The sequence below is a fragment of the Mytilus trossulus genome, chromosome 2 (genome assembly GCF_036588685.1).
Source record: "Mytilus trossulus isolate FHL-02 chromosome 2, PNRI_Mtr1.1.1.hap1, whole genome shotgun sequence".
In the NCBI taxonomy this organism is placed as follows: domain Eukaryota; kingdom Metazoa; phylum Mollusca; class Bivalvia; order Mytilida; family Mytilidae; genus Mytilus; species Mytilus trossulus.
Window position 1 is genome coordinate 74,036,450 of NC_086374.1, and position 18,879 is coordinate 74,055,328.

At 32.3% G+C, this 18,879-nt stretch overlaps 2 protein-coding genes across 3 annotated transcripts in view; one reads left to right on the top strand and one right to left on the bottom strand.

The window, feature by feature from the left end:
* Window positions 1-1,349: 1,349 nt before the first annotated feature.
* On the bottom strand, window positions 1,350-5,225 carry LOC134705397 (perlucin-like protein). Its single transcript, XM_063564136.1, has 5 exons — window positions 5,092-5,225; window positions 3,997-4,091; window positions 3,073-3,199; window positions 2,444-2,645; window positions 1,350-1,481 (listed from the first exon to the last, which is right to left on the bottom strand). The coding sequence occupies exons 1-5, from the start codon at window positions 5,123-5,125 to the stop codon at window positions 1,448-1,450; spliced, it is 492 nt and encodes a 163-aa protein (XP_063420206.1). The 5' UTR covers window positions 5,126-5,225; the 3' UTR covers window positions 1,350-1,447.
* A 2,474-nt stretch (window positions 5,226-7,699) lies between these two features.
* LOC134708000 (uncharacterized) overlaps window positions 7,700-18,879 on the top strand; it is a 31,794-nt gene continuing 20,614 nt past the window's right edge. Inside the window, exons 1-3 of one of the 2 annotated variants that reach the window (XM_063568207.1) lie at window positions 7,700-8,034; window positions 8,694-8,799; window positions 9,631-11,684. In XM_063568207.1, coding sequence (XP_063424277.1) covers window positions 7,783-8,034; window positions 8,694-8,799; window positions 9,631-9,965 — 693 coding nt within the window. In that variant the 5' untranslated portion in view covers window positions 7,700-7,782 and the 3' untranslated portion in view covers window positions 9,966-11,684. Of the gene's footprint in view, window positions 8,035-8,693; window positions 8,800-9,630; window positions 11,685-18,879 lie in introns of those variants that run through there. The other variant, XM_063568208.1, reaches the window with a different exon arrangement.

Below are 18,879 nucleotides of genomic sequence, written 5' to 3' on the forward strand. Positions count from 1 at the left end.
ATTTATAAATTAACTGTTAAAATATCTTTTGAATTTTTAAAATACTAAGGCTTTTCTACCTCAGGAATAGATTAACTTTATTGCTGTATTTGGCAAAACTTTTAGGAATTTAAGTCCCCAATGCTCTTCAACTTCGTACTTTATTTGGCCTTTTTAACTTTTTGGACTCGAACGTCACTGATATGTCTTTTGTAAACGAAACGCGCGTCTGGCGTTAATACAAAATGTAATCCTGGTATCTATGATCAGTTATTTACAAATTTATTCAGATTTTTATTTTTAAAACTATCCTTTGGTGTAAAATCTGGTCTTAGGGAATGATGTTTTTTTTTGTCGGGGAAATAGGGGAGTAGGGTTTTGAAAATGAATATCCTGGCCTGGTAAAAGGTAGGCGTGTATAATCGTGCATAAGACAGGATGAAAATGAATGTAACACACATGGTTGAAATAATTACTTGGTTGATTTCATTGCCGAGGGTCTCACCATCCCAGTAGTCAGCACTTCACATGAATTATCAATGGTATGGTCATAATTCTAAATCAACTGTTTAAAGCTTTGAAGTGTTTGAAATACTAAAGGAGTTTAGGTATTAAAAAAGCATCCGAATGTTTCAAAATCACATACTATAAGTTGAAAGACATCAAGCTTTGAACAAAATCAGTGTTTGTCAAACAGGTATATGACCTATATATTTAGAGAAATTATTCCTGCAAATTGTGTGGTTCCAATTTCTGGAAATTCTGATATTTTGCCAACCGGTCACTGTAAATATTTTATATGTACAAATGTTTGGAAAAATAAACGAGACAAATATGTTTTAGTCAAAGTGTGGGGTACCTCCTTAAAGTGAAAGTAATGCCAATATTTAGTTAGCTGTCTACATCTATCATTTTCGTTAAAGTGTATTACTGTTTTACTCTTCATTAGTTACGTCACATTTTTTATCGTTATTTCTGGTCTTATTACAGAGATTTAGAAGGAAAAGAGGATCAAATACAATATTCTTCTGTTTTGTACGTACATGGCTATTTTCACGTTATTCGTTTTTTTTATTTATTATTTCTGTAAGATGATAAGAAGTAGCTTGTCGCGTTTGACCTTTCACCAAATGCATATTGTCTTTTCGTTAAAAAAGAATGACTTCCACTGAAACCATTTCGATAAAAGCCAAGATATTTGATTTTTGGATAAAAGTATATATTTAAAGATATAAATTCTGTGATCTTGGAATTTCATGACAGTTCCCATTCTCAGAAAAATAGACAAACTGTACACTCGTAGACTCAGCCTTTAGACCTTACTTATTATTATATTAATAGGTTTTCTTCGACAGTGGGGGCGAATGCATCAACGAGTTCTTGACATGGACAATACAATATACTGATGATGACTTTAATCTCAATGCTTCAACATACGAGTAGTACAATTTTTTACAAAAGTGTTCATTTATCCTACTACACCTTGGCCCGAAATTGACTGACTGAAAAATAAATATGCATGTTAAAGTTTATGCAAATATATTAAACATGAAATTCAATATTAAAAACAGAATGTTTATGGACATTCAAGTGCTTCTGTTTGTAAACCGTGTGTTGATTTTTTATATTAAATACCCCTTATAGTCGTTGTTTTTTTTGTTTTTTTTAACACTATAGATTATTCAGAAAACACATTGTCCTGAAACAAACGCAAGTCATCAAGGTAAATCTGCTCTTTTGCTAATACGTCTTCAGAAATCTTAGTAATATAATCCATATATTGACCAATTCCCACTGCTGGTTTACGTTTCGTCCGCGAGGGTGTCATCAGCCCAGTAGTAAAAAAACGAAGGATTTTCTTATCTCAGGAATAGATTACCTTAGCCATATTTGGCACAACCTTTTGGAATTTTGGGTCCTCAATGCTCTTAAACTTTGTACTTGTTTTGGCTTTATAACTTGTTTAATCTGAGCGTCAGTGATGAATCTTATGTAGATGAAACGCGCGTCTGGCGTATTAAAGTATAATCCTTGTATTTTTGATAACTATTGTATTGAAATGAAAATCTTGACGTTGGTGTGTTACTTTGTCTGTAAATTTATTGTTTATGAAATAAGGATTTTTTTCCCCTTTCTTAGGTATAGTTTACCTTATCCTTATTTGGCAAAACTTTTTATTCGATCTTCCGGGTTGTTATGCTTTTCAGCTGCGTATTTGAATTAGGCCTTCTAACTGATTTGATTCGAACATCACTGACGAATCATATGTAGACGAAACGCCAGTCTGGCGTACTAAATTATAATCCTGGTACCTTTGATAAGAAGACGAAACGGTCGTTTGGTATACATACTCATTGGCCTGTTATCATTGTTGACAGCTTCATAGATGTCGTTTAATTTTCTTGTACCGATTGTCTCGTTGGGTTTGAAATTGAAATTAAAAAGAATGAAACTCAGATATTACCTCTTCTCGCAAATAAAATACTCATGCCGTGTGCACGTATAATCATTCCATTTGAATCCTTCATTCGAATTTATATGCATGCAGTTTTCTACTCTATTACTTGGTTCACCAGGGGACCAGTCAGTAAACGTGAACTTTTGTCCACTACCACCCCAATACCAATATTTATGAGTCAGGTCTTCTTTGCCTCCGGTCCAGTATCCTTAAATGGAAGACCAATTAATTTTACAGTTATATTTTCAGATTTTCACAGTGCTGCAATTTTTTAAAGCATTATTTGATTATGAAATATTTAGACTTTAGCATCACTGCAAAACCATTTATTTTTTACATGCGCATCTTTGCGAATAAAAACCTCAAAAGGTAAGAAAATAAGCTCACTATACGGTATTTATTTATTTTTATTGTTGAAGACCGTTCGGTTGCCATAATTGCTTACAGCCACTGTAGTTGAACTTTAGCCTTAATATCACATCTCCTCATCTTTATACTTGTATATCAACTTCATGAATCGAAATAAAACAATCATAGTTTTATATTACTATAACCATTAAGGTAGCAAGGTAAGGACAATATTCGTTATGAATGTTCTCATGTTAAAACATGCACATATGTAAAAGAATTTTTACCATATAGGTATTTCCCGTGCGCTGTACGGTTTGGGTGATAGTTCTGTTTTGACGTTTGTTCAATGAAACTGTTTTCCTCCCTCGTTGTTATTTCAGTCAAGTAACCTCCGAATTCTTGGCAATAATCCTAAATACAATATCCAATATAGTATCGAAGTGTACCATTTTTCAATGAATTAATGTATTACCAATGCTATTTTCAAAAAGTATATACTTCGTAATTCTCATGTGATGTAATGAATATGCGTAAAATCATTATGAAAGTATAATAACTCTTCAAAGTTGAAATTCAAGTTAACAATATGAATAAACAAGGTATACGAAAACCATACAAGAACTTAGAAGACAAACACTAATCAAGAAGTAAACATGCAGTCACAACATATAAAACAATACAAAGATGTCCGGTTCTAAATCGCTCAAAGACAAAGAGAAATTATGAGATAATCAAACAAAATAGAATACCAGTATCTCCTAATTAAACAAAACTTAAAGTTGAAACATCAGATAACCACATACGAGGCTCAATTGTCTTTACGACATGACGTGTAATGTTTAGTTAGTTTTTATATTACCAAATCAGCTTCAACTATGTAAAGTTGCAAAATTGATTTGTAAACCAGTAGTTATGAGATTCATCAAAGATAACGATGGTAAAAGTTTTTTTTATGAATGAGTCCTTATACTCATTAGTATCTCTTACGTTTTGAATTTCCTGAGGTTTCTCAAAATCCAGTTCAGAAAGAGATGCATTTTAATAAAATGATACATGTGGACCAGGATTTGCTTACACATTTTATATAGGCCATGCATAATATGCAAACATTGTTTGGTACTATTATTTAGTATTATTGAAACAGTTATAGCTATCCGTAAGACTAAATGTTGCTTCCTAATAAACAGATAAAATTATTTTAGTCTTACCTGTGCGCCATCCCATGAAAGGACTTCTTTGCTAAATAAATAACAATTGCTGTTGTGTGTGTGCCATTCTGGAGGGCAAATGGAACAAACTACGCCTGTCAGTAAAAACAAAGAACGAAACATTATATCTTTACCATCTTTTGTAAACAAATAGAGAAAAAAAAGAAATCACAAACAACCACAATAACAAAATAAATCCAAATCAACAATCACAAAAATTAACAAGAAAACAAGAAGCCTTTTTGATTGTAAATATTGACGTATAAATAAAACAAAATATAACAGAAAATTACAAAAAAATATTACATTGGACAGTACAACCCTTCTCAAAATAGAAAACAAAAGACAACAACACCGAAAGACAAATAGTCCAGAAACCTGAATTTGTACGGGCTCAGAATAAGGGAGATTAAATCAGAGACGATTGACACCGTCAGTTCCTAGAATCTATACTTCCAGACCATCAAATATTATTGTTGAAGTTGATATGGAATATTTAACAACAAGGTCTTGGTATCTTCCATTAACTTTATTTATAGAAAAAGGAAGAGACATTCTTTGACATAATCCTAGTTTATCCATTTTGTGCCTGGACACTAGTGACTTTTTTTTTATAAAGTCTGAGAAGCAACTGCAAGCTCTTGAATACTGAATGCGCTCGAAAAAGTATTTCACAAATGCAGGCGCAGTTGGTATATAATTGCTACGTACGTATGTGGAAACTTGAAAATTAAAATGGTCTAGCTTGTCATAGATTCTGGTACCAAGTTGACCATTTATGACAAAATTGAGGTAAAATAAACAATAATTGAACGTCAGCCTCATTAGAACATATCAAATAATTTATAAAAAATAATATTTCAGAAATATTTAAAAACAGAAAATAGAACCAAAACAACAAAAGACCAACTGCTCTTTTCTTACGTTGAACACACTTTTTTCTAGTGAAAACAGTTGTAGAACAACAATATAAATATGTTACTTATATAACGATCCGGGTTCATTTGTCAAAACCACAGCTATAAACGTAAATATGTCATTCATGAATATACTTATCCTACTTTAATTTATGTTATAGAATAAAAACAAACTAACCTAATGTAATGTAAAGTAATGCAACAATCCACATGTCAATAGTTTGTTGTCTAAGTTGCTTATCTATATTTGTACAATGCTTATCTCATATGGACAGGCAAATTTAATGCGTTCGATCATATCAACAAAAACAGACAAATGTTTGATAGAATGTCACTGTGTCCAAACTACTCCGCCAAACAATATTTCGAGTGTTAAATATCGAATTTCGAGAAACGAACCACTAAAGCATAACTGATGGAAGTTTATGTGTTGATGGTTGTCAGAAATATCTCCCGTTTATACATTTATACATGCTATTTATACGTCGTTATGACTTCGGAGATACAAACTGAACAACCAGTTAACAATATAAAATATAAATCAAGACCTTGTACAATGCCGAAATAAACAAACCCCATCACATAGTCATGTTAACTGTATTTTGAATACTCACCATAATTTGATATACCGATGAGAAACAGGTTGATTATAAAAAGTTGTCTTGATATAAAATCACAATATCATAAACTACATTGGTTTCTTTTAGAACCTTCTTATTTTTCAAATATGCTAAATAGAATGTATATATAACATATTTCATTTGAATAGTAATCGTTGCAAAACATATACAGGATATATACACATTGTACAAACTAAACAAATATATATCATTTATATTTTTCCATTTGTAGCAGATATCAGTTCACATAAATGGTGTAAGTATACAAAAGTGATTTAATTAAAAGACAACCACTGGGTCACTTTTCTGCCTTATCTAGAAATTTCACATTTCATTTTCATCCAGAAATATCGGTCGACCAGATTTGGGGTTAGAGCAACCTAAATACTGATATGATGGCGTACCGAGTATTTTGCAACTCAACTCATCAGGACATCCAATGTGCATCTTGAAGAGAGGGGAAGATAAACTTTAAATATCTGAGCTGAGTCACTATGTTGCAATCAATTTATTATACAAAATAATGAAGTCAAATGAATAAGTAATCATAGATTATTTAACAATTAAGAACATTATAATATTGCAAGTGTAAAGTTAATGCCATTTGAAAAATTAAATGAACATTTCTTAGTGTTGATGAAACTTCTACCCAAACTAGTAAGGTTGCATAACACGTTCCTATTCATTCAAAGCATGGTACTTATTCAATTATTGAAGTTAAACATAAACAGTTATAAATACATTATTTGTACATGTTTGGTAGAGTCATTCTGTCAGACTTTCGAGTACCGAGATACATTATATCAATGAATGTTACATTGATTAACACGTCAAAAATCGCACTGAACAATACAGTGGGAGGGTTTAAGCATACAAATTAAGTTTTACCTCACTCTTTATTCAGATGGTTGTTGTAAGTTGTTTCCTAATGTTATGGAATTGGTTGTCATTTTGGATTATGGAGAAATTGATGATGATCTCTGATATTGTATTATTTCGTTGTAATTTCTTTTTACTAGTTAGATAGAAGATGTGGTATGAGTGCCAATGAGACAACTCTCTATCCAAGTCAAAATTTGTAAAAGTAAACCATTTTAGGTCATAGTACGGTCTTCAACACGAAGCCTTGCCTCAAACCGAACAGCAAGCTATAAAGGCCCCCCAAAATTACTATTGTTAAACCAATCAAACGTGAATACCAACGGTCAACTCTATATAAAAAACGAGAAACGACAAATACTGATGAACCACATCAACAAACGACAACTTATGAACGTACTAGACATATAGAGAACTTGTCGCAATATAAAACAATTTCGGATGTCATTGTTTTTTTTTAATTTTAATATTCAACGGTTTGACTCTGCCAAATCTCTCGTATTTTGTGTGGTGTTTTGCTTTCTTCTTGTCTTTTTGTCTTTTAGTCTATTTTAGTTTTTGGTCATGTTGTTGCCTTTCGTCCATCGAGTTTTGTTACTTTGTCTATAATATTTGATAGTTCTTTTATTTAAATAACTTCAACTAACGAATCTGTGCTGCGAAGAGTTAATTAAAATTTTCAGTAAGCGTAGTTCAAATACTTCTAACTTTTTGTTATCTGCATCGGGGTAGGTATTTAATAGGTGAACAATAACAGGAAATCAACACAAAAGGGGTTGATTCAGAACTTCTTTTTTTTTTATAGTTTAAACAATATCTTAATCTAGGTTGGTTTTTGTGTGTATGTGGGGGGCGGGGGGGGGGGGGGAGTTGCCTTATTGTTTCATTAACGTTTTCTACATGTTTGAATTCATTCTTACATAAACTCAACATAAATTTCAGGGTTAAAATTGTAAAATTGGGTACGCTAGATTCACGTTTCGTCTACAAAAGACCTACCAGTGACGCTGGAATCGCACAAATATGAAAGGTCAAGTAAATTAAAAAGTTGAAGTAACGGGAGAGGTTTGCAGTACTTTACAAAATAATTTTCACATGCTCTACGTTTTGTAAACGTTGAACAATCTCGAATTAATCATAAAATATAACTTCCTAGTTTAAATGATAACGATTTAAATAAGTATATAATTAGATATTGGAAAAGGAAATTTCTGTTGGTTATATTCCGGATTACCTGTATCTAAAAATAGTCGGAATCCTCTATTAGGTATATATATATGAAGACAAGTAATATTTTCTTTCTAGATCATTATACACAGAAATGAAAGTACACATTCACGTTTGTTTCTTACATTGCAGGATACCTTAATATGGTAAGAAAGGGCAAAAAACCACAAAAACGAGATAATTCAAAGGACAATAGTGATACACTTATCACTGACGAAACGTCGACTAAAAATGAAAAGTCAGACGGTTCAACATGTTTAAGAGAAAAATTCAATGGCACAAACGAGTTGCAGACAAAACAGACATGCTGTTGTTTTACATGTGGGTGTTTAGTTGCTACACTTTTAGTGTCTCTCATCATAAGCATTGCATTTCCAGTAAACTGTGATACTAAGGTAAGAAACATACATTATACATATATTAACTTTTATAAATCTTTTAAATCAATATTATTAAGGGAAAATACGAGGCTTTTTTTCTGATAAAAAGAAACGCCATAGATCTATCAGGGTTATTTCAAATTTTCAAAAGAGAGTCGAAAGATACCATAGGAAAATTTAAATGCATAAGTCGAAAATAAACTGACAACTGTTAAAATAGGAAAAAAAACAAAAACAAAAAACAATAGTTCCTAAAAATCCAACAAAGAAAACAAAAGACGGAGTATCACGAAACTATCCCTAAACCGGTTACGATCTTAGGTGGGCCTGAAAAAATAGCAGATCCTACTCCACATGTGGCACATATCGTGTTGCTCGTATAAGTACCTAACCGGTAATGCGTAAAATTCAAATTTGTCACATTCGCGAAAATGTGACGGGATTGTAGTAAAAGTGTGTAATAGCTTCGTTAAAATTTTTATCCTTAGAAAAATATTTATACAATTTTCAACTTTAAACGATTCAATAAAACATGACTGGTTAGTTTTATCGGCATGCTACTCTGCCCAAGGTATACATGTATATTTAGTTCTATTATGAGTATAGTCTAATATCATCAAGTTATAACAGTTTGGCTAAATGAAATTCTTTAAATGTAATCTATATTCTTGTAGGATACTAATTGCAATGCTAATGCTACCAGTGCCAACAATAAACCCCATCATTCCAATCGTGCAGAAAACTCAAAGATGCAGGAGTACAATGCATTACACCCAGAACGTAAGTGTTTCGAACGGTATCTGTTTACTATTTGTTGAAGCACAATTTCACTGCATTTTCATTTATTGTAAGTCAAAGCTAACTCAGGTAGGTGGCAATATTATTTGGTCATACATTATCAACACTAAAGTCATATTGATAAAAGGCTATTTCTTAATCAAATTACTCAATCCAATCGTTTGCTGTGCTTTTGATTTCGCCATTTAATAAGGGACTTATCGTTTTGAATTTTCCTCGGAGTTCGGTCTTTTTGTGATTTTGCTTTTTACAAAAGAATTAGATAAATTGATATCAGAATCAGGTTTGATAGTTTACAAAAATGGCGGTTCACACCAAAGGGATATTCAAACTTGTCAAACAGACAATGCAAATGCAAAAAAAGCAAAAAAAACAACAAAAAACAACAACAATATACAAAACACAACATCGAAAACTATAGACTGAGCAAGATTAACCCTACAAAAAACAGGGAATGATTTCATGTGCTCCGGAAGGCCTGGCAGATTCTGCTCCACATGTGACATAATTACCAAAACTAGGTGATAAGTATTCGGTAGGTCACATTTTAGAAAAAGAGGAGTGGATTGTAGTTTTCTTTTTATTGACAATTGGAACATGTCTGGTGAATTAACGAAATATTATATTTTCTAAATGCACTTGAGGAAATAGTTATGATAAAAAACATAAGCAGTAGATATTGAAAAACAAAATTAAATTAACAACACACAAAATGATGCTATCCTTTGGTGCCTTTTTTGTTTAATGGAAACTATAAGTTCTGGAGTATTTGTTTTTCGACAAGTATAAAATGATACTCTTTTTCTTTTATAGCTTTTTGCCAGTTTCCGTTTCCACGAAGTCAAGTGAGCTTCATGAAGTGTTTTCTTCCCTTTAAAGGGGAATACACTTTAAAATGTGATTGTGATGTTGGAGAAGTCAAACGAATTTGCTCCTTAAATGAAACTGAATATCACTTTAAGTTTGATTGTGCCGGAACTGATGGAAATTGTTCCCCTGTCTGCTTTGAGAACTGTACACAATATTCCATTACTATACATACGCCTAGCATCTTGTTACTAGAAATAAGTGATAGTTGTTTAAAAGAAGATGGTCACATTGCAATTTGGAATGCCTCGATTCTTAAAATAGGTTCGAGTTATAATTAACCATTTTGAAAATGGATCATAGTGATAGTTTTTGGTTAGAAATATTTGCATTCAAAATCATAATTTCTATAAGATCCTGTTTTTTCTGGATTTTCACTACTACTAATACGTACCAGGAGCATAAATATACAAGGCGGTACAAACTGTTTATACATAGTAGACTTATATGCAGACTTCGACCATAAAAAGAAATTAAATGTCCATAAAAGATTTTTCGCGATTTACGAAAATTTGTATCCTTGCTTTTTGATCGTTATTTTGTCACACTGTATGACTGTTTAAAAAAACAGATTTTTTTTTGTTTCTATCTCAATGTTCTACTTTTTTTCTATTATTCAAAATCTATTGTATTCTAAAAACATTAATATAATACTTAAGTTGTGCTTTTAAATGTATTTGACATTTTTGTAAAAATTTCATGCATTACTACTTCAAATTTAGTTTTTGTTCATGATTTTTTTTTTATGTGTGTATATCTTTTGTTATTAAGTCGATTTGAATAGATTATGGGAGCTCATGCATTATGTTTACTGAATAACTATGGAACGCCGGAACTGTCTTATAGTGTAAATATTTAATGTGTTATGTCGCTTTGCCTTTACGTCCTGTCATTTCTTCTTTATGTTATGTGCAGATGCCTTTATATCCTGACACGGCATCTCTGTGTTATGTCAAATTAGTAATGTATTTTGTCAAACAATTGTATGATATGTCAGTGTTAAACTTTGTTGTGTAAAATATGCATTACATTATGCTGTAACTACTATATATTCTGTGAATACTTCGTAACTTTATGATCAACAACCTTTACATTCTCTCATATTTTATTTATGTTGTGTCTATTCTTCTTTTACGTAAGTCAGTTAATAAGTGCGTCCTGTCTCAAGTGTTACTGTTATGTCAAATGTTCAAAACGTTTTGTTTTGATCCACCTTTATTCTATGTAATTCTCATAATATTATAGTCTTTTGGCGTTATGTTGTGTTTATACATATGTATCTCCAGTGAAAAACATAATACATCATGGTATAATTCATATGCGTTTTGCCGTACAGTTGATACTCTCTGTGAGCATTCATTACGTCATGTGCAAATGCCTTTAACATTATGTGCAAACAACTAATTCGTTTTGTGCAAACCTCGTTTCCCTCATGTGCAAAAATCGTTCCCCCTATGTGCAAACATCGTTTACCTTATGTGCAAACACCTATTACGTTATGTGCAAATACCTATTACGTTATGTGCAAATACCTATTAAGTTATGTATAAAAACTACATCAGTATGTGCAAACACTATTACGTTATGTGCAAATAACGCTTACATTATGTGCAAACACCGATTACGCTATGTGCAATCGCTTATTACATTATGTCCAAACATCTATTACGTTAGGTGCAAACACCAATTACGTTATGTGCAAACACCTATTACGTTATGTGCAAACACCTATTACGTTCTGGTAAACGCTTTTTTGACATAGATTAAAACAAAACGCATCAGTGATATACACTTTGAAAATTAAAAATTTTTAGCTTTCTAAAAAACTCTGAACTACTATTCTTTTTCAAGGTAATATCCATTGGATGCTGAATGTGAAACTGAAGGTAATATGTGTGCATCGGGTTGTTAATTTAGTATTGGAAATGTAGTATTTTTATATATTGATTAATAAAAAAATGTTAAATAAATATTTAGTTTTTTGTTCTACTTCAAGAGTTTGCGTTATACATCCATTCTTATTATATTTTGTTCACTTTACTTGTTGAAAATTAAAATATTTACAAATATAAAGACACGATTCTTGAGGTGTGTCTCTCTGGAGGTGTGCCTAAATTGACAAAAGTCATAAAATACATTGAATGCATTTTTTAAAACATTGTACAGGAATATTTTGATATAAATGTCCTTGTTCAATTATGTCCATTAAAACATGATAAAACGCTTTTCTTCGTGTTGTTATGCATTTGATTCCGGATTTTGGAAAACAAATGGGCTGTCCCGGGTAATATTTGATGACGAAAACTGAAGAATAAGCCTTCTTTTCAACTTTTTTTCGCCTATTTTCATATTTTTTTTTTTTGTTGACGCGAATTGCCATGAAATTACAACCCACTATGATACATTGTTTTGACGGCTAATGGCGTCTTAATCTGTTACGCCATGCAAATCTGCAAAGTTTCATTGTGGCCCATCTCCGCTTTCGAAACTACATTAACGAAAACAACTAAAAAATACGGATAAATGATGTCATCAAGTGAGAAAATGATATAGCTAGTTTAATGCTGTTTTTTTTTTTGAAATTATTTTATTTCAAAGGCAAAATCGGTCAAACACAAAAACAAAAAAAGATCCTATTTTCTTTAATTTGGTGAATAAAATGTCACGTGTTTATTTTTTGCAAAAACGTTGCGTTCAGTCGAAATAAACGAAAACGATGATTAGATTTGCACTTGATAGTCGACAATAAAAGTCTTATATAATAGACATGTTATTTTTCTAATATTTTCAAAATATCTATATTAATCTCCATTGCATTCGTACTTTCCGAGAAAACAATGTTTGAAAATTGGTGACTAGATGTCGCACGCATTAATTTCTTACGGCGATAACTTATAGCCTAAAAGAGGCTTCTTTAAAATTTACGGACGAAGAATGTTTCGGATGATGCTCCCAATGTTTCTTTGAAACGATTCGAATATACTACTGTAAAAACTAAGAAAAACTTAAACTTGTCAGAAAATGCACTAGACCGGGTTACATGTTGAATTACTTTAGAGAACTTTAAGACAAATTCGTTGGACATCAGTTCCGTGCATAGTGGCAAAATGCACAACTTTAATGTTTGAAAGAAAACGTATTATCTATAAAATATTAGCACTGTAATATAATTCATGACTATTCGAAAAAGTACGGTTGCACACTTATCTTCAGCGCAACGAGATATTTATCTGTGTGTCCGTTATTTATCGACATAGAGGTAGACGGAGTAGAAAGTTTGCCGGATATTTCATGTACTATCACTGTATATTATCGGTTCAGTATAAGTCACAAATTGTTTTTGAATGTTACTAAACCGACATTTGTTTCAAACACATGTGATGAAATTTTTATTCGAAATTATACTTCAAAACTTCGTGAAAGGGACATTAGGACGCAGCCGGGAGCTTTTTCGAGTAGACATGATTTTGTTTCGCGGGAACGCAATTAAACAATCTGCGGTAGATTTTTTAAATATTGCGGAAAACATTTGAACGACACTAAGTTACTGTATTGTAAGCATAAAAGTCTCTATCAAGTTTTTTTTCTTCTTCTTTGAATGATGCTTATTTGACAATTACGTACCTGTCATGTTATTCTTGTGAAAACTATTTGTTTGGTACTTACAAAGACTGCATAAATAATTTCAGTTGAAGTATAAGGCCACCATACCGACAACTGTCGAGAACAACTGAAGTCGTAATTGGGGGTCCCGCAGAATTAAGATGTGGTATGATTGCCAATGAGACAATTAAGTCTCCACAAGAGTCAAAAATAACACAGACATTAACAATTATAGGTCACCGTACGGCCTTCAACAATGAGTAAAGCCCATGCCGCATAGTCAGCTATAAATGGCCCCGCAATGACAATGTAAAACAATTCAAACGGGAAAACTAAGAGCCGTATTTTATTTAAAATGAAAGAAATACAAATACGTAACACTTAAACAACCGACAACCACTGGATTACAGGCTCCAGACTACATGGACTATGGACAGGTACATACATACATAAAATTGAGAATGGAAATGGGGAATGTGTCAAAGAGACAACAACCCGACCAAAATAAAAAAACACAACAGCAGAAGGTCACCAACAGGTCTTCAATGTAGCGAGAAATTCCCGCACCCGGAGGCGTCCTTCAGCTGGCCCCTAAACAAATATATACTAGTTCAGTGATAATGAACGCCATACTAATTTCCAAATTGTACACAAGAAACTAAAATTTAAATAATACAAGACTAACAAAGGCCAGAGGCTCCTGACTTGGGACAGGCGCAAAAATGCGGCGGGGTTAAACATGTTTGTGAGATCTCAACCCTCCCCCTATACCTCTAACCAGTGTAGAAAAGTAAAAGCATAACAATACGCACATTAAAATTCAGTTCAAGAGAAGTCCGAGTCTGATGTCAGAAGATGTAACCAAAGAAAATAAACAAAATGACAATAATACATAAATAACAACAGACTACTAGCAGTTAACTGACATGCCAGCTCCAGACTTCAATTAAACTGACTGAAAGATTATGATTTCATCATATGAACATCAGGCACAATCCTTCCCGTAAGGGGTTTAGTATCATACCATCATAACATATATGAGAAGAACATAACCCGTGTCATGCCAACAACTGTTTTTAGAATAAATGTGTTTAGTTCCGACGCAAAGACCTTATCAGTGACTCAATATTAACGCCAAAATATGCAATCTTTAATGACTTGACAACAGTATCGTAATTATATCCCTTCTTAATAAGTCTATTTAAAGGGTTTGTAAGTTTATGAGGTGAATACTGACACCTTTGTGCTTTATAAAGAATATTTCCATAAAAAATTGGATGTGAAATACCTGAACGTATAAAAAGTCTGCATGTTGAGCTATATTTACGAATGATGTCTGTATACCGATGATAAAATTTAGTAAATGTTTTGACTAGTTTGTGATATCGAAAACCCTGGTGTAATAATTTTTCAGTAATACATAAATTTCTCTCGTTAAAATCTAAAACATTGTTACATACACGAGCGAATCGTACAAGTTGAGATATATAAACACCGTAAGATGGTGACAAGGGAACGTCACCATCTAAAAACGGATAATTAACGATAGGAAATGAAAAATCATCCCTTTTATCATAAATTTTAGTATTCAGCTTTCCGTTAGTGATATAGATATCAAGATCGAGGAAAGGGCAGTGGTCATTGTTAGTATTAGCTTTATTTATTTAGTATGGCGGGGTTAAACATGTTAGCCGGATCCCATTCCTCCCCTTACCAGACAGGTACATTAACTTTACTTATTCTAGAAGTATTTTGTAGCGTCAAAACCATGAAAAAAGTCCGATTTTAGCGATAACGTATGTAACGCATATAGGCACGAACATCACTCGTAACGTCTACATATTGCAGATAAGCAATGCAAGTAAAGACGTATTTATGATTGATATTTCAATTCTCAATTTCAGTGAGTAATATATGCATAATAAAACGACCATGAATTAATAACATTTGATCTGAAATTTAATACACACAGTTAATGTTCCGGCATTTGATGGCTTAATATCCTCAGATGAGAACAGTCTGTAAATTTTTATCTCATTAAAGCCAATAGTTGTTGCTGAATTTCAGCCACATCATGAAGCAACCAAATATAATTCATATGTGACAAGTAATTATTTCAAGATGGCGTGTATATCGACTGAAACTAAAAGCTCTGCTCTGTTATTCGAAGCAAAAAGAAGCTACAGAAAAGACCAAAATGACACAGAAATTAACAATTTTAGGCCACCGTACGGCCTTCAAGAATGAGCAAAGTTCATACATCATAGTCAACAATAAAAGGCCCCGAAACGAATATGTAAAACAATTCAAACGAGAGCACTAACGGCCTCGTTTATGTGATGTTCTTTTCCATCTGCACCAAAAACGGGTCATTTCATAGGTCGCCATATCTTGCATACATAATCATAACATATGGTTTTGGAAGGCGCCAAATTACATGTATGAATTAAAGACTGTTGACAAGATCAACACATTATATATGCGTCTATTCAGATTATATTGACTGAGGACGAAGATATTTTCTCGCCATCTCTTATCTTGTATTGTTTTTAATTAGCAGGGAGTTTTGACAAAACTGAGTCCCGAGCCCCCTCTTAATCAAACTTCTTATAGAACCAACAAACGCAGCTCTATCATTTTCAAAAATTCTGGTTCCGGCACTGGTTATTGAATGAGAAATCAAAAAGAGAAAAAAATAGAGTTTTTTTTAACATAAATTAATAATATGAAAATTTCGTTAAACTCGTTGTAAGAAACATAAATTAAAAAGTAAAAAAAAATCTTTAATATTTATACACACGTCCAGAAAAAAAGTGTGTTACCGCATGCGAAAGAATATCTCAAGAACGTTTGCGATATCCCATGCAGAGTTATCTGTCTTTGCTCCCTCTCTCTGCGTGGGACATTGAATGTTTTGCTGGAAAATATGAATGCCCACTCAAATGCAACCTATTGGAAAAATCGAAATATTACAGAAGAGTGTCCACCATGCACTTGCACAGCACTATAATAATTAATATAATTAATGTAGTGCAAATAGGATGATATACAAATGGATGAAAATTATATATACATGAAACTGTAATTTACAAATATCAAAATAATGTATAACAAAAATAACAGTGTTTACTGATTTGTATCACTTCTACGATGAGGTTGAATTCATCATCCACGCACAGAAAAAATTAAATGTCTGTATTGTAACGTCACTTTCAGGTAAATAAATGTGATTTGGTTTTCTGAGACAAGTGCTTGTGACCGTCCACAAGAACTTGTGGTCATCCGATGTTCAGTACTTCAGTGCTTTGATTCATATCTTTAACATAAAGATGTTCTCAAATAGTAATACAACATAACAAGGGGTTTATACTTTTTACAAATGTCTTATTGTTCTTATATTATCTTGATTCATTTTGAGAACTCGAATCGTATCAATGACATACATGTACTGCACATTTAAAGTTTTTGGAAACTGGGAGTTAGCTGGCAATTGTTTCATGGTGCTTTAAACGGATGAACAAGAGGGTTCCGAAATTCCAATAATACAAAACATGACAAGTGATCTTTCTTAATTTTTAATCAGTAGCATGAAAATTAAAGAAGAATTTAAGCCTTCCCTTTCGTGTTAAAGTCTGTCACAGTTTTCTTTTCGTTATATAGGTGATTTTTTTAAAAGAATTTTGACTAAATATGTTACGTCGAATTAAAGGCGAACAAGATTGCATCAATTCAAAATTGTTTCCGCACTTTGATAACAATTTGGATTGAATCATATGAACTTCTCGCTTTAACAGTAGCCGAGAAAAAGGAGAACCGATATATATAAAAATGTGTAAGGGTCCGCGGAACCCAGTGGGCCACAATGAAACTTTGCAGATTTGCATGGCGTAACAGATTAAGACGCCATTAGCCGTCAAAAAAATGTATCATAGTGGGTTGTCATTTCATGGCAATTCGCGCCAACAACAAAAAAAATAATGAAAATCGGCGAAAAAAAGTTGAAAAGAAGGCTTATTCTTCAGTTTTCGTCATCAAATATTACCCGGGACAGCCCATTTTTTTTCTCCAAAATCCGGAATCAAATGCATAACAACACGAAGCCTGAAAGGCGTTTTATCATGTTTTAATGGACATAATTGAACAAGGAAATTTGTATCCAGCACAATGATATCTTTGTTTTACTTAAAATATGTTTTTTTCTGCACCTGCAGCGCATTTAAACCCACAAAACATACAAAAACGTGAACGGTACGAATATCGCGCGTAACGTCGTACGATTTGTTTGCTTAAAATATTCCCGTACAATGTTTTAAAAAAAATGCATTCAATGTATTTTATGACTTTTGTCAATTTAGGCACACCTCCAGAGAGACACACCTCGAGAATCGTGTCTTTATATTTGTAAATATTTTAATTTTCAACAAGTAAAGTGAACAAAATATAAAAAGAATGGATGTATAACGCAAACTCTTGAAGTAGAACAAAAAACTAAATATGTGTTATGTTTATAAACATTTTTTTATCAATCAATATATAAAAATACTACATTTCCAATACTAAATTAACAACCCGATGCACACATATTACCTTCAGTTTCACATTCAGCATCCAATGGATATTACCTTGAAAAAGAATAGTAGTTCAGAGTTTTTTAGATAGCTAAAACTTTTTAATTTTCAAGGTGTATATCACTGATGCGTTTTGTTTTAATCTGTGTCAAAAAAGCGTTTACCAGAACGTAATAGGTGTTTGCACATAACGTAATAGGTGTTTGCACATAACGTAATAAGTGTTTGCACATAACGTAATAGGTGTTTACACATAACGTAATAGGTGTTTGCACATAACGTAATTGGTGTTTGCACCTAACGTAATAGATGTTTGGACATAATGTAATAAGCAATTGCACATAGCGTAATCGGTGTGTGCACATAATGTAAGCGTTATTTGCACATAACGTACTAGTGTTTGCACATAATGATGTAGTTTTTATACATAACTTAATAGGTATTTGCACATAACGTAATAGGTGTTTGCACATAAGGTAAACGATAGTGTTTGCACATACGGTAAACGATGTTTGCACATAAGGTAAACGAGGTTTGCACAAAACGAATTAGTTGTTTGCACATTATGTAAAAGGCATTTGCACATGACGAAATGAATGCTCACAGAGAGAATCAACTGTACGGCAAAACGCATATGAATTATACCATGATGTATTATGTTTTTCACTGGAGAGACATATGTATAAACACAACATAACGCAAAAAGACTATAATATCATGAGATTTACATAGAACAAAGGTAGATCAAAACAAAACGTTTAGAACATTTGACATAACAATAACACTTGAGACAGGACGCAATTATTAACTGAATTACGTAAAAGAAGAATAGACACAACATAGATCAAATAGGAGAGAATGTAAAAGTTGTTGATCATAAAGTTCCGAAGTATTCACAGAATACATAGTAGTTACAGCATAATGTAATGCATATTTTACACAACAAAGTTTAACACTGACATATCATACAATTGTTTGACCAAATACATTACTAATTTGACATAACACAGAGATGCCGTGTCAG